The 24,818-nt window shown below is 31.4% G+C and overlaps 2 protein-coding genes across 4 annotated transcripts; both read left to right on the plus strand.

Moving 5' to 3' along the window:
* The first annotated feature begins 5,084 nt into the window (after nucleotides 1-5,084).
* Nucleotides 5,085-10,276, plus strand: LOC137806263 (Pentatricopeptide repeat (PPR) superfamily protein). 3 transcript variants are annotated; one of them, XM_068606273.2, is made up of 3 exons: nucleotides 5,085-6,378; nucleotides 6,484-7,538; nucleotides 7,628-8,126. In XM_068606273.2, the coding sequence occupies exons 1-2, from the start codon at nucleotides 5,318-5,320 to the stop codon at nucleotides 7,379-7,381; spliced, it is 1,959 nt and encodes a 652-aa protein (XP_068462374.2). In that variant the 5' UTR covers nucleotides 5,085-5,317; the 3' UTR covers nucleotides 7,382-7,538; nucleotides 7,628-8,126. The 3 variants fall into 3 exon arrangements, with proteins under 3 accessions (XP_068462374.2, XP_090156666.1, XP_068462372.2); XM_068606271.2 differs by adding an exon at nucleotides 9,405-10,276 and having other exon boundaries at nucleotides 5,170-7,538; nucleotides 7,628-7,791; XM_090300540.1 differs by having other exon boundaries at nucleotides 5,133-7,538.
* Nucleotides 10,277-17,981: 7,705 nt separating this feature from the next.
* On the plus strand, nucleotides 17,982-20,022 carry LOC137806264 (Auxin efflux carrier family protein). The gene is made up of 2 exons (XM_068606274.2): nucleotides 17,982-18,210; nucleotides 18,496-20,022. The coding sequence occupies exon 2, from the start codon at nucleotides 18,524-18,526 to the stop codon at nucleotides 19,859-19,861; it is 1,338 nt and encodes a 445-aa protein (XP_068462375.1). The 5' UTR covers nucleotides 17,982-18,210; nucleotides 18,496-18,523; the 3' UTR covers nucleotides 19,862-20,022.
* Nucleotides 20,023-24,818: the final 4,796 nt, after the last annotated feature.

Below are 24,818 nucleotides of genomic sequence, written 5' to 3' on the forward strand. Positions count from 1 at the left end.
ATATATCTCTTATATGTTAAAAATTAGTTCGAAAATCTTGATTAATGTTTGTTAATAACTAATTATTTACATTTTAATTTACATTAATTGGAAAACTATTTTTGACTAGGATAAGATGTTAATAATGATGAAAGTAAATAAAATGTTACTCGTGTTTGCTCTTAAGGTTGATTTGTAATTTGTAGTTTCAATCATATTGTAAGTAATTAATTTACCTTGGTCTGAACATTTGTTAAAGTTGGAAAACTTTTGAAAGAGTTTTGGATTTGTTTGTTGTTTTTAGTTATGTTTTAATAAACTAAAATGTATTTTAATATGTTAAAATATTCGTATATTTGTTAGGAAAGCAAGTTTAATTCATTAAAATAAATATTTAATTTATTAAAATGGTTACTTACTTTATTAAAACAATAATTAAATAGTAAGTTATCGTTTTAACATATAAATCCCTTGTTTTATTATATTTTAATCGATTAAAAATAGTTTATTACAAATTTTATATCTCTCTCATAACCAAATGATACGAAATTAAAATCATTATTTTTTAAAACACATTGTCAATTAAGTTAAGAGAGACTCTAATAAAAAAAAAATCTTATAACCTTATTGTTTTATTATTTGATTAAAAATCTTAATTTGAGAAATTTACATTAAGATTATTTTTGTATCTTTTCTTTTATTTCGTGTTGTATCACTATCCATGTGATCTTGTACATTTTCTATAATTTCGTTGGTACAAGGACATGTTGTAAAATGGAAATGATAAAGTTTGGAGAAGTACAATGACAAGTTGGATCCTAAGGCACATATTAAAGCCTATATGACATAGGTTGACCTTTTTTCGAACAACATGGTTGTACACTACAAGTGTTTACTCACTACATTGTTAGGGGTTGCATTGGAATTGTACTAGTCTTTGTCTTAGAACTGGATAGACTCCTTTGACACTTTTTGTGCAAGATTCCTAACTCGGTTTGTTGAGTGCAAACCTATCATAGTAAGCTCAATGATAACTTTATGATTTTTAGTATTTTTATAGACTAATTGCATTTCCTTGAGTTCTTTATTTTATTTTATGTTTTTAGGTTAGATTTACATTTCATAAAAAAATATAGAGTTTTTACAAAAATGACTTATTGTAGTTATATTTTGTTTGATTAGTCTAAAGTAATGTTTTAACCCTTTTATAAAGATGACATGTACTTGAAAATGACAAATGAAACATGAATGAATATTCTAAAGAGGAAAAACTTGGAGACCATAAGCTTAACTAAATAGAACCTGTAGGCAACCTTCAATAGAAGGTCAACAAAAAGCAAAGGTTTATGATAGATGGTCAACCATGTTTGAGAAAGAAAAAATATTGAAGTTAGTTAGGAATGTAACTGGGAGTTAAGGATTGTTAAAAGTTAAGTCTGAAAACCATTCAAAAGTAGAAACTCTATAAATATACAAACAAAGTACGAGGAAGTGTGTGTGAGAGTGAGTTGGCTATACAAGTCATTTTAGTTTAGTTTAGCTTTTTGTTTTATGTTTTTTTTATGATGTTTTGAGTGGAATCTATTACCTCAATTTTTACATTTCATCACTTTCATGGATGAGTACTTCTCCATTCATGACCCAAAATAGGATGAACTGGTTATGGCGACGACCACAATAGCCAAATAGCGAGTGAGGAAGGTGCTCATTGATCACGGAAGCTTGACTAATGTCTTATATTGGTTTGTTTTCCAAAAGCTGGATATCCCTTCTTCTTTCTTGGAAAAAAATCATCACATGAAGGTGTATCCAAAGACGGTAAGGGAGCTATATGCCTAGAGTCTCAAGGTCAACCCTTATTTTATAAAAACCTTGACTACAACAACGACGAACAAGGACGTAACCCACCTCGATGAGTATAACGAGACAAATGACTGGCCCCATGGGGATACCAACAATTGTATCGAGCAAGTGTGCAACACTGAGTTCCCACAAAAGGATGAGGAGGAGGTCGATCTCGATCCTAGGACCGAGTTTGTGGAGAATCAACCATCTTGATAAAAGTGTAGCTTGAAAACCGACTGGCCAATGTATGAAGGTTGGTACATTAATTGGACAATCTTTTCGGAAGCATATTGAAACGATATTGTTTAATAACTTTGACCTCTTCGCATGGAGTTCGACGGACATGCTAGAGATTGATCCTGACTTCATATGCTAAAAGCTTACCATACTCCTACATGTAAAGCCCATAATTCAAAAAGAAACTTGGGGAAGCCATAGGTCTTTGAGACGAAGAGATACACAACATATTGTTGGATATCAATGCACTCCCCAAACATCTACAGGAGAAACACCTTTCTGGTTGATATACGGGGTAGACACTATGATTCGCGTTGAGCTTACATAAAGTACTTTTTTTTCTTAGATCAATTATTTATCTCCAATAGAGTTTTTTTGGTTAATGTTTTAATGAGACTTATTCTTTTGAAATAAAGTTTTTTTTATACATAACTATTTACAATAATACTTGTTATAAGTTGTTAATTGATATAAAAAAATCAAACAATACTCTTTAAGATCAAATGATCATCGAATCAATAATGTTTGATCGAGAATCAAACTATGCTCAAGATTTTTTTATAGATAAATAGCAAATCTACATAAAAAAAACAAATGTAAATTATAGTAAGAAGTATTGCGATCATTTTAAGTGGATAAATAGTCATTTTTACTATTTTTGTTTCATGTTTTCTACGTATCAAAATAATAGGGGTGACAAAGCGGCGTGGGCTATGCGGGTCGGTCCGTGACCCGGTAGTAAAAAATGCGGGACAAACTCAATTTTTCAACCCACTGACCTGCTTCAGTCTGTCCTGCATAACCTACAGTCCGCACGGGCCAACAGCGGGGCAGGGCGGGCTGGCCCACTAGCCCACAAAAAAAAATAATTTGTGTGTTGACTTGGGTTGGGCTTGACAGTGATAACTTGGACTGAAAAATAATATTAAGGTTTTTGAATAACTATGTTAATTGTAGTGGTGTTTATATTTAATGTTTTTGAATTAGCTATTTTTAATGTTTTTGAAATGGAAGAATATTGATATTTGATTTTTATCTTAATTAAATTATTGATGTTTGACTATGTTTGAAATGGAAGAAAAAAATATTGATGTTTAATAGTAACAAATATATAAGTTCAATTTGACAATTTTTCAAGAGTAAAAGGTAAAAAACATTTTCATTGATTTTTTTTTTTAAAAAAAAACTAAATGCGGGTTGCCCTACAAACTCGCGGGCGAACCCTTATGCGGAGGATAAATAATCTAGCTTACTTCATTTGATGGGGCGGACCAACCCAACCCACATTTTATGGCCCAAGTGCAGAACAAGCCTATGCGGGACAAGGCGACCCGCTTTGCCATCCCTACAAAATATAAACTTCAAGGTTAAAAAACCTAATTAAGGAAAAAAATATAAACTTGAAATGTGCATATAAATTCATTTTATATGCTTAGAAGATAACAGTGTTATATTCAAAATATTAAAATTTTAAAATATAAATAAGAAAATAGGAATATAGAATATGTCTTCATTTTGTTATAAAAGAAATAATATAGATTCTATATTTGCAATAAAAAGAGAAGATTTTTTTTTTAATTGTAGTGTAAAGTAATACTATAAGATGGATAAGTAGTTTTATTGCCTTTATTTTCTTTATTGTTATACTAGCGGGAACACGTGCACGCAGTGCCGGTGTATCTGTATTTTTTTTCTTCTATTTTTTTAGTATTTTTTTTTATTTTTCAAAAATAATTTCTCTTAATAACATTAAAATGAGAAGTTAAGAGTATACAGTTAAAGAGTAGTGTGTATCCGCATTTTTTATTTCTCTTTCTTTAGTATTTTTTTATTCTTCAAAAACAATTTCTCTTAATAACATTAAAATGAGAAGTTAAAGAGCATACAATTAAAGAGTAGGTTAATAAAATAGTGGAGAGCGGTAATTAAAAGTTACATATGGTAAACAGAATGAATGAATTTTCAAAATTTAAAATTCAAAATTACTATTTGAATTCAAAACCGTCTCTCAAGATAGAAAATAATTAAATAGAATTTGAGTTTCATATTTTTTTTATAATTTTTAATATTTTATTAATTATGGGTAAAAATATATGTATTTGGTAATAGTTAAAATTTATTTAAAACTACAAACTCAACCGAAAAAATAATTAAATAGGATTTGAGTTTCATATTTTTTTTAATAATTTTTAATATTTTATCAATCATAGGAATTAAACCAATATTTTTCATTAGGTCTATAAACAACCAATAATATATGACAATCATTACAATACATATGACACCATTAAATAATAAACCAAAAATTAATCCTCAATTGTTTGAAAAATATTATATACAAAAGAAGAAAATGCAATGAAATCTGCTTCTCTTCTCTTCACCTTGGACTCTTGGACCTGTATAGAGACTCGTTTAAATTGTTCCCATCTTTCGCATCCAAATCTAATGTTCCTTCGTGTTAGAACCTTACGATTGGGAGAGTGAGGACGACAATCCTTCTCTGATTCCTCTATTTTGCTATGAATATTAACTTTCTACAATTAACAAATAAAAAACAAACAAAATATTAGTATAACATGTAAAACACACTCTCCAGTTAAATAATAACAAATAAAATAAATTTTAAAATTATTTTATTAATTTTTGAAATTATAAAATGTCCAAATAACCAAAATAAATTAATACAATAAATTATTAAGTAAAGATAAAATGAAAAAAAAATTAAGAGCAGTTAACAGGAGAATAAGAAATGACACAATGATGAGAATACAATAATAAAATTAAATATTAATATAAGGATAAAATAGGAAAAAAAATAAGAGTAGGGAAATTCCCTATATATAGGTATAGATATAAGTATAAATAATATATAATAATTTTAATTAAAGAAAATAAAATAAAGAATATGTAAATAAAACAAGATCTATTTATTATATATTTTTCTAAGTTATAGATATAGTTTAAAATAGTAAAATTATATATTGATTGATTATAAATAATGAAAGTAGGGTTGTGTAATTTGTGTGAATTTTTATTTTCTTGTGTTATTAAAAAAAAAGTTTGTATGTGATGTTGTGTAGTGAAAAGTTAGTGATTATGTTGGCGAGGAATCACAGGAAATTAAATGAGAAGGGTTAGAGAAAAGGGTTAATGCACGCTGCTGGGGTTGAAAAGAAGGTGGCGCGGGTCGTTCCACGCGGAGGCGCGATTGGAAGTGTTGATGGCATCGCCGCCATAGCCGCCACAACTCTACTCAATGAGCCTCCATTTTAGAGCCTCAAAACCCTTCTTAACCCTCAAACTGCGCTTCCTCTTGCCCTTGCCGTCTTCCTTTTCCTTCTGCACATACGACGCCGTTGTGAACAACAACCGCTCGGTGGTGCTTTTCCGTGCCGCGGTTGCTGAACCGGAGTTGCTGGTCCGGGTTCTTAACACGGTTAGAGACCGGCCCGTGGCGGCTCTCCGGTTCTTTCGATGGGCCGAGCGTCAAACCGGGTTCAAGCGATCTGAATTGGCGTATGCCGTTATTCTGGACATTCTGGCGCGGAACGGCTTGATGCGGTCTGCTTATTGCATCATGGAGAAGGAGGTCGTTAGAATGGGCGGCGGTCTGGTGGATGTATTGGCTGACGGCGGGGTTTCGTCTTCCGAGGTATGTGTTAAGCTTCTGGATTTGTTGCTTTGGATTTACGCGAAAAAGTCGATGGTTGGGATGTGCTGGTTGGTGTTTTATAAGATGGTTGGTAAGGGGTTGTTGCCCGATGTGAAGAATTGCAATAGGGTTCTGAGATTGCTTAAGGATACCAACGTGGCAAGGGAGGTTTATAATGTGATGGTGGAGTGTGGAATGAGGCCTACAACTGTTACGTATAATACAATGTTGGATTACTTTTGCAAGCAAGGGCAGGTTCAGCAAGCTCGGCAGCTTTTGCTTCAGATGCAGAGGATGGGGTGTTCGGCCAACGAATTGAGTTATAATATTTTGGTCAATGGTTTATCTCACGAGGGGGAGTTGGAGCAGGCTGAGGAACTGATAGAGGAGATGCTGAGATTGGGACTCAAGGTTTCGGCTTACACTTATGACCCCTTGATTCGTGGCTACTGTGAGAAAAGGCTGCTTGATAAAGCCTCGAGTCTTGGAGAGGAAATGTTGAGTAGAGGAGCTGTGCCTACAGTGGCAACATTCAATACAATCATGTATGGGCTTTGTAAGTGGGGAAGAGTGAGTGATGCTAGGCAGTTGTTAGATGTAATGGTAAATAAGAATCTGATGCCGGACTTGATTTCATTCAACACTCTAATTTACGGTTACAGCAGGTTGGGAAATTTAGGGGAGGCTTTTCTCTTATTTGTCGAGTTAAGATACAGAAGTCTAGTTCCCAGTGTCGTGACCTATAATACGCTTATTGATGGTCTTTGCAGATTTGGGGACTTGGATGTTGCCAGGCGGATAAAAGATGAAATGATCAAACATGGGCCTAATCCTGATGTATTTACTTATACAATTCTTGTTAGAGGATTTTGCAAGATGGGGAACTTGCCAATGGCTAAGGAATTATTTGATGAGATGCTGCATAGAGGAGTGCAGCCAGATCGTTTTGCATACATAACTCGAATAGTAGGTGAGCTAAAGCTTGGTGACCCATCTAAGGCTTTTGGTATGCAGGAAGAAATGCTATCCAAAGGCTTTCCTCCTGATTTGATTACTTATAATGTCTTTATTGATGGGCTCCACAAGTTGGGAAATTTGAAAGAAGCAAGTAAACTTATGCAGAAAATGCTCTACAATGGAATCGTTCCAGATCATGTAACCTATACTAGCATCATCCACGCTCACTTGATGGCTGGGGATCTTAGGAAGGCTAGAGTGGTGTTCTATGAGATGTTGAGCAAAGGGATATTTCCATCAGTTGTCACTTACACAGTTCTAATTCATTCATATGCAGTTAGGGGAAGGCTGGAAGTAGCTATTTTGCACTTCATTGAGATGCTAGAGAAGGGTGTCTATCCAAATGTGATCACCTACAATGCTTTAATCAATGGCCTTTGCAAGGTGAGAAAGATGGACCAGGCATACCATTTTTTTGTAGAAATGCAAGCAAAGGGCATTTCTCCAAATAAGTATACTTACACCATTTTAATAAATGAGAACTGTAACTTAGGCCATTGGCAGGAAGCTTTGAGATTGTATAAGGATATGCTAGATAGAGAAATTCAGCCTGATTCATGCACACATAGTGCTCTGTTGAAGCATCTAAACAAAGACTATGAATTGCATGCAGTTTGGCGTCTTGAGAATGTTATTGGAGGCTGTGAATGAATTTGTTATGTAAGGATGAAGTAATGATTATTTGTTATGCTCAGTTTGTCATTCCCACATGGCTAATGAGTAAAAGACATCCCTACATTTGAATGAGTTTTACCCTTTGAGGTTTACATTCTGTGGACTGAATAATATATATTTTTCGACTGTCATGGTAAGAATCCCTATCTCTTCTTAGATACATAATGCCTTATATAACTATTATATTCCCTTGACCCTCATCCATTATCTAATTTGTTACAGGTTGAAGATGCTTATGGTGTTCCCGATTATTAAGATGGGCAGCAGACTTCAACTGTTTACATGTTTTGACATGATATATCCTCAGACTAGGTAATACTTGGAAGAGTGGGGAATTTATCAGTTAAGGTTCAAAGATCTGTAACGTTATGCTTGCAAGGCTAGAGGTATACATATAAAGCTCAATTCTTCTCAAGATATTTCAAACAATTTTATGACATATCTTACACAAATTTTTATTCATTTTTCTTAGTCTATTGTGGGTAAAAGGAACATTTTGACGTGATAGTGCATATTCTTTGCATTAAAGTCTTAATTATCTTTTTAAGCCTAGTGATACACCTTTTGTATTCCATCACAATTTGTACAATGAAAGGAAAATAAAAGATAGACCTTTTCTAGTTCCATACTGCATTTGAATGCTCAACAATTTTTTCATCACTGTATTGTATCTTAGCTATTCAGAAGTCTCTTGCCTCTGTCAATAAATTATTTTTTATCAGTTACATTCTTCATTTAAATTCTCTGCATCTCTTATTCTGTAATTAATGTCCTTCACAATGCTTCTAGTTTGACATTATTCAGTTATTCAGACTAGAAATACATAAATTAAAAAAAGTAATACAGTCGACAAAATACTGAAATAGTATGGGATATTGAGATGATGTTGTATTCGATAATTATAGCCCAGAGAGTTCAATAACCAAACACTGCATTAAATTTTAACGCAGCTCTGAAGTTATGATTTCATTTAAAATGGAAACTGGAGTTACTTTGGAGTGTTTTGATTTAAATTGCTTGCTAATTTATTATGTTATAGTTGAGAATAAGGAGTTTTGGAGAAAAATGAAGGTTGAGGTGATTATTCTCAACTGATCTATTATTAATATAGAAAATATGCAATCTGAAAAGCAAAGGCTGATAAGAAAACCTAAACCTTGGGGGACCCTGTAGTATTGACAGGTATAGCAAAAAAAGCTTTAAAAGATATTCTAGAAGACAATAATTAACTTTTTCTAACACTTCCCCTCAAGCTGGAGTATATAGATTGTATAGGGCCCATCATTGATTCGGTTAGAACATCTACAACTTGATCATTGGAGCCCCAGTAAATTCAGTGCTAATTTCTTTTGTTCAGCAACTTTTCTCTAACAAAATGATAATCTATTTGTATGTATCTGGTTCTTTCATGAAATACGACATTAGATGCAATGTGAACTGCTACTTGATTGTCACAATACAACTTCGTTTGTTGAATCTCACAAAGTTTCAATTTTTGGAGAAGTTGTTTGATCCACACAAGTTCACATGTGATTAAACACTAGATCAAACAACTAGATCAAAACGATTGTCTTATATTTAGCTTCAACACTAAATCAAACAACTACATTTTGTTTCTTGCCCTTATAGAAAATAATATTGCCTCCAATAGGTACACAATACCCATTAGTGGAACATTTGTCTGTAGGAGTACTTATCCAATTAGTATCACAATACGCAAAGTCAAAGAGGAAACAAAAGAGACTTAAGAAGGGAACAACCAATGATAACTCAAAAGATTGTTAATGGGATGAGGATTTTGGATAGAACGAATGCCTTTGCAAAGATACTTCTAACCTTTCACCAAAAGGAATTGCACATTTAAAAGTCACCAGAGTCTCTAGTATTTGGGTTCCATGGATTGCTAAAGCAAAGTACAAAGTTGAAAGTCTAGCTTCTTCCACTACTTAATATTCTTTGATGAATTCACTGATGAAATTTCTTTGCTACCATTTTCAAGGTGATAATAAATCTTTGGCCAAGGGATCTAAGTTCAATAGATGTAGACCAAGATATGTAATTTTTTCCCTTGAATTTTTCTGATGTTATTGTGGGAGTTCCAAAGAAGGAAAACACCTCTCCAAACGCAATGATATATGGAGAACAAAAGAGGATGTTCAGTAGGAGAATAGAAGGGGCCTGGACACCAACATACCACCAAGATAAGGTTGGAAAATCTGAAATGAGGGTTGAAACATGAAGTAAAAGAGTCAATGAGACTGAAAGAGAAGGCACAGGATTGTTTCTGTCATTGGAAGGTAGAGTATACTCAGTGACCACTAGGGTTGTGCATCACTTGACAAGGCACACTGGATCCGGTGTTGGTCCAAGATACTGTAGGATTGGAAGTGATAGGCTGAGCAGTGTTATTGCGGTGCCTGTGTGAAAAGAGGGAGTAGCAGTGGCGCCCGTGCGAAATGAAGGAGATTGAAGCCTTGGGTCCACGTGACTCGACCCTACCTAAGTTAGTGAAAAACCTGAATCTTCTTTCTTTTCTTACTTTGCAGAGAGCGTAAGCCCAAGTGTTTTTTCTTTTAAAAAAAGGAGTTGGGCCATACAACCCGACCCAAACCAAACATTATGACAGAATATTGACCTAGGCCACACTACCTGCCTCGAACCAACTATCTTCTTCACAGTTGTGCAGTCTTGCTGCTATTTTTGTTCTTGCCGCTGTTTCTGTTGCTGTTGTTGTTATTTCGATTGTTGCTGCAGATTGCAAGTCCACCCTACCCACAATGAACTAGTAGCTCCTTCATTATTAAGTATTAAATTAGCAACTCCTTTTATATATTGTATTTTTTTTATATTATCTATATGGATTTATTTTTATTTGCAGAAGCTTCCGCAATAGCCTGTTATGGCTTCTGATATATTTTCATATAGGGTTTTGGATCTCCTATATTTTCCCGTTATCCGATATTGATGATATTGATAACCCTGCTATAATATAGACACACACACACACATATATATATATATATATGTGTGTGTGTGTGTGTGTGTGTGTGTGTGTGTGTAAATCTAGATATTCTTGATTAAATATAGTGAGTGAACAATTTCTTAATATTATTTTGTTTTCTTTGTTTAGGAATTTCATAATTTTTGAACTCTGGTTGGTTGTACCCAAACAAAGATAAGCTCCTTGATTCTTCTATATAATCTCTATCCTCCCTGCCCCCACCACCTTATTTGCTTTCTACTATATCCATTCTGTTGTAATTATAGAAATAAGGTGTAAATTTTATAATCAAGAATATCTAGGTTATATACGCATTATTAGGAACATTTTTATTTATTCTGGTATCATACTTTATTATTAGAGGATATCAAATCTCTTCTATCTATTTATTGTATTGTTCCAATTGCTCACTATAAATAAATTGGTGTTGTCTCATAAACACATTTTCAACTCAATGTCTCTCGCTTTCCTATAGTTTAACACATCCACACATATAGGCTGGTTTCATGATGATCTTTTTCTTTTTATTTGAAGACTTCAATTTGAGAAAAGTATAATCCCCTTCATGGAGAGGTGAATGTGTTACGCTTTAGTCCAATTTAATATAGATGACTTTTGTAGGGATTTTCTTTTCCATTTGCAATGATTCTTGGTGTGATTGAGAATAATTTTGAATCTCTACTAACAACTTTGTGACTTATAAGATGAAATAAAGATACTGATAATTCAAAACTAATACTAGGCGTGTTTAAAAATTCATTCATCTTGTAAGGTCCTAAACTTAATTGATTGTCCAAAACTCGCTATTGGTAATACTAAAAGTTGTTCAATAGGGAAAATGTCCTTATGAGGCTCGTTATAATTGTTTTCCATTGAAGGGAAGTACATATTCATTTTGTAGGATGATCAAATGTAATTTTTAAAATTCAGTGACATAGTAATGCACTTTAAGCCATCTCTCAAGGGATTGGGTTTCTTCTTTAATATTGATCTGTAACCTATCACTGAATCATATTTTCTCATCATCAGAAGATTTTAGCCTCTTGAACACTTGTTGTCAAGCTTTTTGAACAAGTGGTATCATATGATTGAATGAAAGTATTAGAAGTTATACAATGACAACGTTATTTTCTCATCCTTTTTTATTTTATCTAGCACACAAACATTTGCATCTGATAGCATATCTTTGCTTAGGGTAACTTTTTTGGTTATATTATATAGTGATTTGAGACTTAAGTATTTGATATTTTAGTAAAATGCTTTAGAGGATTTTAACAGGCTCTATTTATGCATCCACAATCCTTCATCCACGCTTGAACCGTCTTCATGGTCACGGTATGAGTAAGCAATCTGGTATTGTATTTGTTCTTTCTGTATGTATAAAAGCTATTTCCAGCAGTTGTTCTGTTTGTAGCCTACTGCAATATGTGGCACACTTTGTACTCCTCTAGTAACAAAGATATGAAAAGAGGATAAATAAAAAAAACTCGTTATTATGCTGTAATAGGCAAGGTTGTAAAAGTGCCAAGAGAAGAGGTTAACAAAAAGTGACATTAACAAACATATAATATTTTCTGGCAGGAGAGTAACATCAATATCCTTTTTTAAGTCATTCCAAGAAGACACATTTGATGGTTCTCTGAGAGTTTATAAAGAACAAAGCATACACAATAAAAAAAAAGGGATAAATATGAAGATTAAGAAACTTGATTGTCAAGTGAAGAAGAAGGCATTTTGTTAAATGTGAAAATAGACATTTAGGATCCGTTTGTTTCATACGAAAGAAAGGCGGGGAATGTACTCTGAGAAAGTAAAGCACAAAAATCAAGAAAAAATATTGAGAATAACATGCGATTCGAGAACACTAATCACTTTTGTGTTTGAAATTTTTCTTGCAGATTTGTGAATAAAAGGCGAAGAAAGATACATATTTGTAATAAATATTTATAATTTATTCTATTATTCTTTTATTTTAAACTTAAATTATTATTTATTTTTATTTAAAATAAAATTACATAATTAAATATAATATAATAATATTTAAAATAAAAATATTAAATGTTAAATAAATTTATATGAGAAAAATATATAATAATTAATAAGTACTATAAATTATAATTATTAATAATATTTAATATGAAAAAATAAAGATAAAAATAATAATGTTATTTATAAAAAATATCAAATATTTATAATTATAAATATTTAAATATTTTTTATTAAATTTTATATTATTTATCAAATAGTTCTAATATATTACCCAAAATAATATTTCAATCACTAAAATAATATTTTAATTAAAAATAATTATAATTTATAGGTAAACAAATTAAATTATTTTTTTAATATTTTTTAAATATAAGGTTAATTTTGTAAATTTATGTTTTTATCAATTAAAAAAATACAATTTTAATTATACCCATCACATCATTCATAAACTTTTCCTACACTTTTCCCTATATTTACCTTAATCAAAACAACATCACTTTCTTCACATTTTTCCTTCAAATCATCTCAAATCCTCTCCCTCAAATCCACTCTCTAATCCAAACAAAGCATTAGGACACCATCACTCCAACGATGAACAAGCATATTTGCACTAAGTAATAAGCTACAAACAATTTCACCCAAATGTTTATTATTTATTTCCCGTATATTATTTTGTTGGGGTGTGTGATGGTAAGTAGACTGATGTAAAATGTCACGTGTGATTAAGAGAGTAGAAATAAGAGACAATTTTTTTTGGCGTTATCATTTCGTAAAATTTTGATTACCTTGCTAAAATGATTTTTGATTTCATTAAGGAAAGACATAAAGATAAACAAAAGTTTAGAACAATATTTCATTAGATAAATTCAATTACATCTAGAAAACTCATCAAATAACAAAATATATAAAACTAAAAGACTAGACATAACTTGGCTCGTAAATATCATAATGGATAGAAAAAGTAGAGTTACATCGAGATTTAAAATGTTCAGGAAAACAAGACCTAATATGTTTTTCTAGTTGACATGATTCACATTCTAAAGTTGAAGTCTGCTAAGTTCATAAACCATCTTTAATTTTGACGTGAGGATGACCTAAGAGTTCATGTAGTAGTTTAGTAGATGAGTATGCAACACAAGACACAAGTAAGTTAGTATCACGGTGGTATAAGCCTATAGATCCACATTCCTTATAACAAAAGAGTAGACATCAAATGTTACTAAACAATCAATGATTTGGTTAATTGATTTAAAGAAATGAGACTAAAGTGACATGAAGGAACAAAGAGGTCAAATTTAAAGTTTAAAGAAGGAGAAAGACAAGCTTGACCAATTCCTTGAGAGGTTACTATAGATCCGTTGGCTAGGGTTATGACATGAACTGTTTTAGGAAAGGAGAGAAATGAATAAAGAGATATTACCAGAAATATGATAAGCATCTAAATCAATCATCCATGGACTATGACTTTCTACACAAATTGTGAAATGCAAGTTGTTGACAAATTGGAAGTTGTAGATGATTGTGCTAGGTTTTTTTCAACCTCAAATGTTTCTAATATTCTTCATTAGAGAACTTTGGTTAAACAACTTCATATTTGGTGTTGATGAGTAGAATGGTGGTGGTCCATGAACAATTTGGAAAATATTAGTATAACTTAAGAATAAAAGATAAGCAGGGAAAATCAAGAATAATATTACATCAACCAAAGCAAACTATATTGAAGCTTATATGATACCATGAAAATTTCTAAACACGAGAGAAAAGTTGTGCTTGGAACTAATATGAGAAACTTTTTTAATACGTGTTTATGGTAAACAAGCTTTTCTAAACATACCAACGTTGTACAACATCCAATGATGGATGGGTTTTAAAGCATGGGAACAAGTTTTTTTAGAAATAATTAAGCACAAATTAGATATCATTGAACAATGAAGAACAAGAATACCATTAAACAAGATTTATAACATAATGGAAAAGGAATGGTTGAATCAAACTTCCTTCTCAATTAAACTACACACAAACACAGGATGGTTTGTTTGTTTATCTCGTCTAATTCGCTTTTATTTTGGAAAGCTCTTTTTGGAAGACATTCTGGAAAACTTATTTTGAAAAATACATTTCAAAATGTATTATTTCAGGAAATATTTTCCAGAAATACATTTATTGAATTCCGAAAAGTATTTTCTGGAAAGTTCTATTTATTAAATTTCAAAATATGATATGGAAAGCTCCTGAAAAAGATAATCTGGAAGTCATTTATAAAAACAGGTAAAACAATTTTCTTAAAAAAATTGATGGGCTGGAGGAATTTTTTTGATAGGGTGGAAAAATAAACACCCTAAAACTCACAATGAAAATAGTTTGTTTGTGTGAATTTGCATTTTAAGTGGGTCTTATCCTTTTGTAAAATTGTAATTGGCCAACAAAGCTAGTTCAATGAAACACAAAATAGTTTTTTTAATTAAAGTAATAATTAATAAACATATTCAAGTGCCCCAAAGATCAAAATTAATACAACAAAAATTAAAATTCGGGTAGTTCACATGTTTAAACCTAAATATCCACTAATTGGATGTGTTGAATAAATTTTATTTGAAGTTATAACGGATGGGATAAAAAAATTCATTGATTTATTTGGATCCATTATTAATTTAATTAAAATGGATTCATTAAATAAAATTTAATTCAATGTTCATTGACAACTTTTTCCATAGATGCATATCTAATCATTTCATAAGATTTTTTTTTTAAGAAAACTAAAAATAAATTCTTTATTTTTTTAATTTAAAAAATTAATCCTATAAAACAAATTTAGAAACATATTTTTGAATAAAATTAAAAGAGTAAATTTAAGAAATACATAAGCATAAAATAATTGGTTTCGTGAATTTTGATATTTTGAGTATTGATAGAGGAATCAATTAAATTTTAAGAAGTAATCACCAATGCAAAAAAGTCTCTAGACAACGATTTTTTTAGCTATTAGACCGTGGTTTTGTAATTGTAGTTTATTAGCACGTAGTCTATACAATTGGAGAATAGACATCGATTTCAAACCGTTGTTTATAAGTCACATCTAGATGACAGTTCTTTTGAATAATCACAATGTATAACGAAAAGCAAATATGACTATAGAATACATAATTAAGGAAATAAATGACAATTTTGGACAAAATCGTCGTCTATTCCCTTACTTGAGAGTGCTTAAAATTATACATGGTTGGGGTATATACAACGATTATGATCCAAAACTGACCTCTATTATGAGAGTTTTTTTTTTTTAATTCATTATGTTTTATGCATTTCCCTTCTTAATTAACCTGCTCATTTAAAACCCAGCTAGATGCGTAAATTTAGACACATTCAAACAAGAAAATTATATATATTGATAAATTATTACAAACACTAATACATATATGTATTACAAACACTAATGCATATTCCTACCTATCTAATTCCTATACTATTCATTAACTATCATAGAGTTATAGAAAATAATGAAATATGCGGTCCAAACATTTCTGACATAATCTAGGATTTCCAAAGGCAGTGGTTGTTCATCCATAAAAAAACTGCCTTACAAAATAATATCAAATTAGTGTTAAGATACATATATTTTTATTATAAAGAATAATTTAAATATTATTACTTGTTTTCAATCTTTTCAAATACCTACTCTTACAATGGTAACCATCCATTGCATAACGAAGTAGTTACACTCATAACCTCCCAATTGTTTATTACACTACAATTCAATATAAATTAAAAGTTAATATTGATATTTTGGTAAATAATAAAAAGAGGATTACAAAAATTACAAACCTTTAGGTTCAACCATTTCAACTTTTGATAATTTACATTGGTCGACCTTTGAGTATGCTATATTCACGTCATGCCTTGATTAATAGAAAAACCTTGTCATTATACATTTTAGTATTATATGCACGTAAGTTTATAATGTAATTACACATCAACTATTTGCTTTAGATGTGTGGATGACTTCTTATGCAGTGAACAAAATCACACAACAATGTTATCAATTACGGATAACACAAGTAACTGCTAGTGACCCCTGCATCATCCATGAAAACAGTTAGTAAACATTTAAAACACAAAATACTAATAATTGACAATTTATAATTAAACTTAGTCATTAATATAAGGGCAAAAATATATTTGTTTTCCCTCTTTAATCAAAGTGTTGGTGATATATGATTAAGTTTTAGCTTTCTTCGCTCTAATGGATTAATGAAATAGGGATCCAAGAATCCATAGACATCTTGATTTCTGTTATTAATAGAAACTCCAGACAAATACCTATAAGTTATTAGTTAAAATTAATCAATAATAATTTAACATAAAGTAAATTGAAATATAGGTGAAAGATACTTACTTCACAAAAAATTGAACGATGGTTATATTGAGTTCCTGGTTTCGAGCTGCAAATTCTAACACATCTGACATGTATATGTACAGGGGGAGTTAGTGTTTCTTCCAAAAAAAAGTATCATCCCACGAAATCTCCAGTGGGTTTGTACCAATAGCCTTGGTAGCTGATAATAAAGAAGCTATAGGATCGTCAATTGTAACTAGAAGTTTTTTTTGCAAACTTGGTTTCTGACGAGGTTTCTACAAAATAAAGAACATTTGTATTAATACTTACAAGAGACTCCGATGATAAAGTCATAATCAGTTAAAATTCACTCTACTTACCTATGAAGCAGATCACCTATTCATAATGCTCACTTATTAGGCTTTTGACTTAATTGAATTTTTACACTTTGCAACCTTGCAATTATTAAATATAATGTAAATGTTTTTGACTTATCTATTATACTTTGGAACAATATTTCCTAATTTCATTTTTGACTTTTTGACCTTTCGGTCTAACCAGTACAAAATTCACTTGAAGTAAGCAATGTTAAATGTAATATTGATTTCATTATGCACGTGAAAATCTTGGTTTTGTGGCTTTTGCATGTACTTTTAGAGGCAATAGAGCCTAGTATTTGAAGAGTTTTTATTCTTTTCTAGGTTATGAGATTGCTTGTTAAGGCTGAGCTTATGAAAGTCATGTTAGTCTTTGAGTTAGCAATGGTCAAATGTTATTTTATTTGGCTTGAAAGTTACATGATGGTGGTAGAAGCTTTCAATACTATTTTATTGTTCCTTAATGCTTTAGGAAAGATGAAAGTGTATCACCGTGTAACATTTTAAACTTCAAATTTTATCATATTTTTAGGGAAAATAATAATGTGCTAAATTTATGTTTAAACATTTGAATAGTTGGATTTTATATCTTCTATTATATTTAAAGTAAATGAGATATATTTAAAATTATACATTTGATTAAAAATCCTAATAAGATATATTTTAATGATTTATTTACTATTTTTGAGAACGTTTAAAGATTATTATATCTTATTGAAGTATACTTAAATTTATTAAAAGTACTAAATAAACCATTAAACTCATTACTATACGGTATTATTTGGATTATGCAAACAAAGAAAGGGGAAATTTTATATGCATGGATTCAATTTTGATATATTACTATAAAGTTTTTTAATTTATGTTATTAAATTAGTTAAATAATTCTTTAATCTATGGTTGAATGATTGAATGCAAAGGACGCTTGATAAACTGAAAGGGTTCACTGTCTGACACGAGTTAGAGTTGAAAACGCCATGCGCAGTATCTTATCATCTTGCAGAGATTCGTTTGTTGTTATTCTCTTTTGTGCTGAGGATTCAGAAATTTTGAATCTTTTGCTGTAGTGAGATGATCGTGAAAATTGGGTCTTCAAAATTTGTCTGTAAGTCTTGTTTAGATTCTGCTCTAGTCTTGTCACTTTCTCATATGTATCCCTGCGATCCCAAATATCGTTTATTTCAGTTTCTGTTGTTTAATTCATACTTTCTTCTATATTGTTATTGTTTACTTAATTTGGTCTCTTGGGTGATGAGCTTGAAATGAAATGAATCTGTTTTGTCTGGATAATGATTGAATAGTTTGGTTTTTGAATTGGGTGTATTGAATAGTATGTTCAATTTTTTTACAAGAATAAGAAACTAATTAATGGTGAATGAATGTGTTGCAGGAGGGAGTTTTGTTGTTTGAGCTAAAACATGTTTGCTGAAAGTACTGCGACGTCTGCTGGTGCGGATCTGGCAGCTGCTATAGTACCATTGTTGAAGCTGCTATGCCTAACAGTCATAGGGCTAGTTCTTGCAAACCCAAGAATGCAATTCATTCCTAGAGCTACGTTTAAACTTCTTAGTAAACTTGTGTTTGCGCTGTTCTTGCCATGCCTTATATTTACTGATCTAGGTCAAAGCATTACTCTTGAAAATTTTGTGGATTGGTGGTTTATCCCTGTTAATGTGCTAGTGAGTACAGGGATTGGATGCTTACTGGGGTTCTTAGTGGTGATCATATGTCAACCACCTCCAGAGTTAAACCGATTTACTATTATAATGACGGGATTTGGTAACACTGGAAACCTTCTCCTTGCTGTGGTTGGATCTGTTTGCCATACTAAAGATAATCCATTTGGGAAGCATTGCAACACTAGAGGGGTGGCATATGTTTCTTTATCTCAATGGGTTTCTGTTTGCCTCGTATACACTCTTGTTTATCACATGATGGAACCTCCTATGGAGTATTACGAGATTGTTGAGGAAGGGGCTGAAATCGAGGAAGTGCGAGCATTGAATGATATCAGTAGACCACTCCTTGTAGAAGCTGAGTGGCCTGGCATTGAGGATAAAGAGACTGAGCATTCTAAGACACCGTTTATTGCTAGGGTATTTAAAAGCATCTCAGGTATATCCTCGTCCAATGTTCCTGAGCTTGAAGTGACAGAAGAAAGTGGTGGGAATAGTCCAAAATCCATTAGATGTTTAGCTGAACCTAGAGTTGTAAGGAGGATCAGAATTGTTGCTGAACAAACTCCCATTCAGCATATACTTCAACCCCCAGTACTTGCCTCTCTATTGGCTATTATTGTTGGCACAGTGCCTCAGCTGAAAGCTGTGTTCTTTGGATATGATGCTCCGTTATCTTTCATTACAGACAGTTTTGAGATTTTAGCTGGGGCAATGGTGCCTTCTGTGATGCTTATATTGGGGGGTATGCTTGCTGAAGGACCAAATGAGTCTAAACTTGGGCTTAAAACTACTATTGGTATTACTGTGGCAAGACTTTTGGTGCTTCCTTTGGTGGGAATTGGGATTGTGGCTTTGTCAGATAAGCTGAATTTCCTAGTTGAAGGTGATGCCATGTTCAGATTTGTGCTTTTGTTGCAGTACACCACACCGAGTGCTATTTTACTGGGAGCAATTGCGAGCCTAAGGGGTTATGCAGTTAGTGAAGCCTCAGCCCTTCTCTTCTGGCAGCATGTGTTCGCCCTTTTCTCCTTTTCGTTGTACATCATTATCTTCTTCAGAATTATTGTTTATGTGTGAAGTTGCAGCATATTTATTGGCTTGACTTTCATGATTGAAGTTGTGTTGTTCTGGCTTATTTTTTCTTCACGATGAAATTGTTGATGTATGGTTCTTTCCTTCCAATAAACGTGTTGTAAGTTGTAGGGCTTAATGCATATATGATCTCTCTTAGATACAAATCAATGATGTGAGAATTTCTTGAACTATGTGTTTGACATATGTATCATGCTATGAGTTGCATTATTGTGACTTAATGCCATTGTGACGTGACAAGTAAACCTAGCCTATGCGAAGTGAAGATTGTTCTCAGTTGATGTTAAGGTTAGGAGATTGTTGCCAGTGTATTGTCCTATGCAGTTTGATTCATGATGGGAATGGAATCATTTCGAGAAGAATTGGTTTGGCACTGATGAGGGTCAACTTTATTTATCTTTAGAAAGTTTGTCTGATGGAACTGTTAGATGTAATTTCTACACTTTTGGAGCCTTTTGTAACATGGTTTGGCACATGTTACACATTCATATCAGTAACTGCGTGCTAAGATGGTAATTTTGAAGTTTCCCTTTGACTACTAAGCTAATTTAATTTGAACTTCACAGCAACTATTTCTTCAGAAAATCTGCACAATGAAGGTTTATCATGGTTGTGTTGAAAAATCTTATCAATTTTTCTGGGGAAACTAAGTTCACTTTCCAAATCTCTTATAGCGAAGATCACTAAGGTTTCTTTTTACGGCATCGAGTGGAAAGAGATGTGGGTTTGTGAGACATTATTATTTGCAATATTTGGATAAATGTTTCATTTCACCTTGATTATGATTAGATAGTTTTGCTGCAAAAAGGAGATGTTATGAAAGCTTAATTTTTCCTATATCTTGTTGGTGAAAGTGAAAGCATAAAGTGTTCCATTTTGAAACTTTAATTCTCTGGATCAAATATTGTATATTTCAACCTCCCTTAATGATTGATAATCGGCAGAATCAAGATCGCTGAAATGTGTTATGTTGGGGATTCAGAGCAACAATATGAAGTGGTATTCAACAGAAAATATACAAAAACAATATTTGTTAGGGAAAATTTATTTCTTATGATTGAGACACATTTATAAGCAAAATAGAATAATAAGAGAAAAACTTGTTTTCTCATTGGGTCGGGTATTTGAAAGTAAGAGGCCCCAGATAATTAGGTTTTTGTGTGCTTAGATTCTCTATATAAGGGCTGCTTCTTCCTGCACCCTCATGTGTTCTTCAGGCACCCTCATAGTAAATTGAAACTACTGTTTTGTCTTTCAGTAAAAAATTTAAAATAAAAAACCCTAAACATTTTTCATCTTTCTCTCTCAGCTCTATTCTCTCACCCGACCCACCATCAACCGTGACACCCTTTGTGGTGGTTCTTGTTAGATTTTCAAAGGTTTTGCTTTTGCTCTTGTATCAGGAACATATTCCATGTGCTGATAAAAAAAAAAAGGGAGTTTCTTCCTGTACCTTTACATTCTTTAAAATACGGAAATTATCTTTTCACAGTTTTATGTGATTTCACAATAGGAGTTCGGTAAGCAAAGAGTGTTTTCAGAATAGGGGTTTCGTAAGCAAAGTATTCTGGAAGACAACAAATTATTCTGGAATATCCTTTTCAGAATAATTTTTTGATTTCTGGATTGGTAAATCCCGAATTAATAAAATGTATTCTGGAAAATATGTTTTGTAAAAATTTCTGAAAGAGCAATCTCCAGAAGTCATTTTTAAAATGGATAAAATAGTTTTTTTAAAAAATGATAGGGCGTAGGAAGAAATTTGTTAGGGAAATAGAAAAAAAATGAAATATATTCCGCATCTTTCATCTCATTCAAGGTCTTTAACTTTTCATCATCTTTGTAAAGAGTAGAATTCTTATACTCAATAATTCTGTTCCTGCCATCAAGCCTAATTGCTATATACTTCTTCCAAAAGCCACATGCAGTCTTCCACCCAGCCTCTATTCCATACTTGCTTTTCATAGACCGAAAATGTAGGTAAGTAAAAAAAACCCTTTCAGATTGGTAATCTAGAAGCCATTCCTCATCACGTTTTGGATTATTACATAATCCAAAAACAATTTATCAATATTTTTTTTACCTATATATATTTAGATTATGTAATCTATAAGTTTAATAAATTTGTAAATTTATTTTGGATTGAGTAATCCAAAACTCGCTGCCAAATCTAGATTAATATTTTGGCTTAGATGATTCGTAACACAACTATGTATTATAAATTATTATAAATTAAATTAATTGAAATATTAATTTTTTTTAGGAGTGAGTTTCGAATTACTCAATCTTAAATAAAATTGTTGGAGATCCCACGTCGACTAGAGATTAAAGTCTTTCATTGTATATAAGTGGGTGCAAACCTCAACCCTATGAGCCGGTTTTATGGAGTTGAGTTAGGTTTAAAGTCCACTTCGTAATATGGTGCCACTGATCATGTTTGCCACAATCTGAGCGTCGCTCTAAACCACATAACTTTGCTCCTCTTATTAATTGTAATATCACGGACAAAACACTGTGGGGCACCCTTCACATGAAAGATTACATGTCTTACGCAAACAATACTCTTTTATCACATGAAAGTCCATTTTTAAGCCAAAGATTAGATAATCCGTAGATACCGAATTATCCAATCCACAAAATCACTGTCAATGCCTCATGTTTTTAACTTTACTAAAATACCCTTTTCACTGTAGCATGCTCTGTCGTTGCTACAACCATTGCCACCATTGCGTCTTCTTCTTTGAATCACTACACTGTTTAAGTGAAAGAAGAAGAAGAGTGAGAGAGAGTAAAATGTTAGGTTTGAGGGAAAATTTGTTATGAAAAGCTTGTTTCCAAAAACATCTCACATGTTTAGGAAATCTTGTTATAGAAAACATCCCATATGTTTCAAAAACATATTCTGGAAAGCAACTCATGTTCTGCAAAGCTTATTTCAAAAAACTTGTTTTGGAAAACATCTTATATGTTTTTGAAAGCTTGTTTTAGATATTGTTCTCTAAAATTCTTGTTCCAAAAAGTATCTCATATGTTTTAAAAATCTTATTTTAAAATTTTTGTAGAATATATATTCCATAATTCACCATTGAAATGTACATGAACTATATAATAATCATTTTAAAATTATGGGGTGCAAGTAGTAGTCATGGGGTGCATAAAGTAAAAACTACTTTCTAAATGTATAAAAACCCAGTTGTCAAATCTTGCAAGACAACTAATACAATCATCTTAATTACCAATCATGAAGAGATAAAAGTTTATTGCAGTAAACTGATAAAGCCACTTAGGATGCTTTATACACTTTTTTAAGTGTTATGGTTGATAGCAATTGTTATATGTTTTTATGATATTTTTATGGCAAATTCTTCCTACACCATATCAATTTTAACTCCACCATATTAATTTTTTAAATTTCCAAAACTACCCTCCTGCACCATATCAATTTTAACCTCCACCATATCAATTTATTAAATTTCCAAAACTATCCTTATTCCAAATTAAAAAATCCAAAAAAATAATTATAATTGAGAAATAAAAAAATACATGCTAGAAAAAAAATTCTGAACACAACTAAAAATATATTTTGGATAAAAAATTTCAGAATTCAAAAATATGTTCCGAAAATTAAAATCTAAAATATTTCAGATAAAAGTTTCAAAAATAATTTTTCCCATTTTTGTGTAAGATTATTTTCGTCATTTAGGAGGGGTATTTTTGTTATTTTCTAGAGCTGATTGGGTGCACGTTGAAATTGATATGGTGGAGGGAGAAATTGCCTATTTTTATTTATGTGATTGTGTCAAATGTTGGCACTACATAATTTGTTAAGAGTTAAAGATGAAGAGACCTTTTTTTCACAACACACAAAACCTTAAACTCTAATTACTTTTTATTTCTTAATTTAATTATGTTTTAACAATTATTAGATTATATTTTTTTAAATTTAAAAATATTATTTTTATTAAATTTTATAATAGTCTTTCCAGAGTGTTAAATCATACTAAAAGAAAAATTTAGAATGTCAAAACAGTATGAAAAAATTGAACTGTTAATTCAAACAAAGTTTTTGCACACACATATACATATACATATACATTACATCAAAAAGAGGATGTTGTAACTGTGAATATCTTATTGGATACAGAAGAAAAAAAAATGTCTCTAATGGGTGAAAAAAATTATTATGTAATTAAAAAAAACTTAATAGACATTCATAAACTGCTCTACCATAATTTTTAGCGGATAATCCCAATTTAGATTTAATAGTACATTCTAATAGGGGACGACCATACTTGTTCAATTTATCTCTCTCAACTTGGATGCCATGAGACGGACCTTGGAAAATTTTAATATAAACGGTTGAGGATAATATTATAATAATCATTAGAAACTAATTGTTCTCATCTCAAGTCTAAGAGATAATATTGTTAAATCAATCACTACAGTTGAGATATTATTCGCTTTGAAGGTTGATATTCCGTTATGGTTTTGTCCTTAAAAAAAATGAGTTGGGAGAAGAAATAGTATATATATAAACTGTTTTTAATATTGACTCTGATGTGCAATTATATTAACGGTATGAAACACTAATATTATAAAAAATAATACAAATTATGAAAGTGATTGTGCACCAAACATTAGGATTACATAAACTTTTTCAGTGTAATTTTAAAAGATTAATTAGAAACTATTGAAACTATACATCATCAAACATAATCTAAGATGTTGATATTGTAGGTGCTATGTTGAAGAATGATTTAAAACCTTGGTCACGTGAAAACAAATATTTTGGCGTTTGTTAGCTGACATTCTGAAAGCATAGAAGAATGATAGTTGGGAGTTATATTATATATCTATCGTCACTGATTTCCCATTACGATCTTTCAAACTAACAAACAACAACGGTTAAGCCAAGTTAAGCCAACATGCACACTAACGTGGG

This window comes from Phaseolus vulgaris, chromosome 3, assembly GCF_051622355.1.
Source record: "Phaseolus vulgaris cultivar YP4 chromosome 3, ASM5162235v1, whole genome shotgun sequence".
NCBI lineage: Eukaryota > Viridiplantae > Streptophyta > Magnoliopsida > Fabales > Fabaceae > Phaseolus > Phaseolus vulgaris.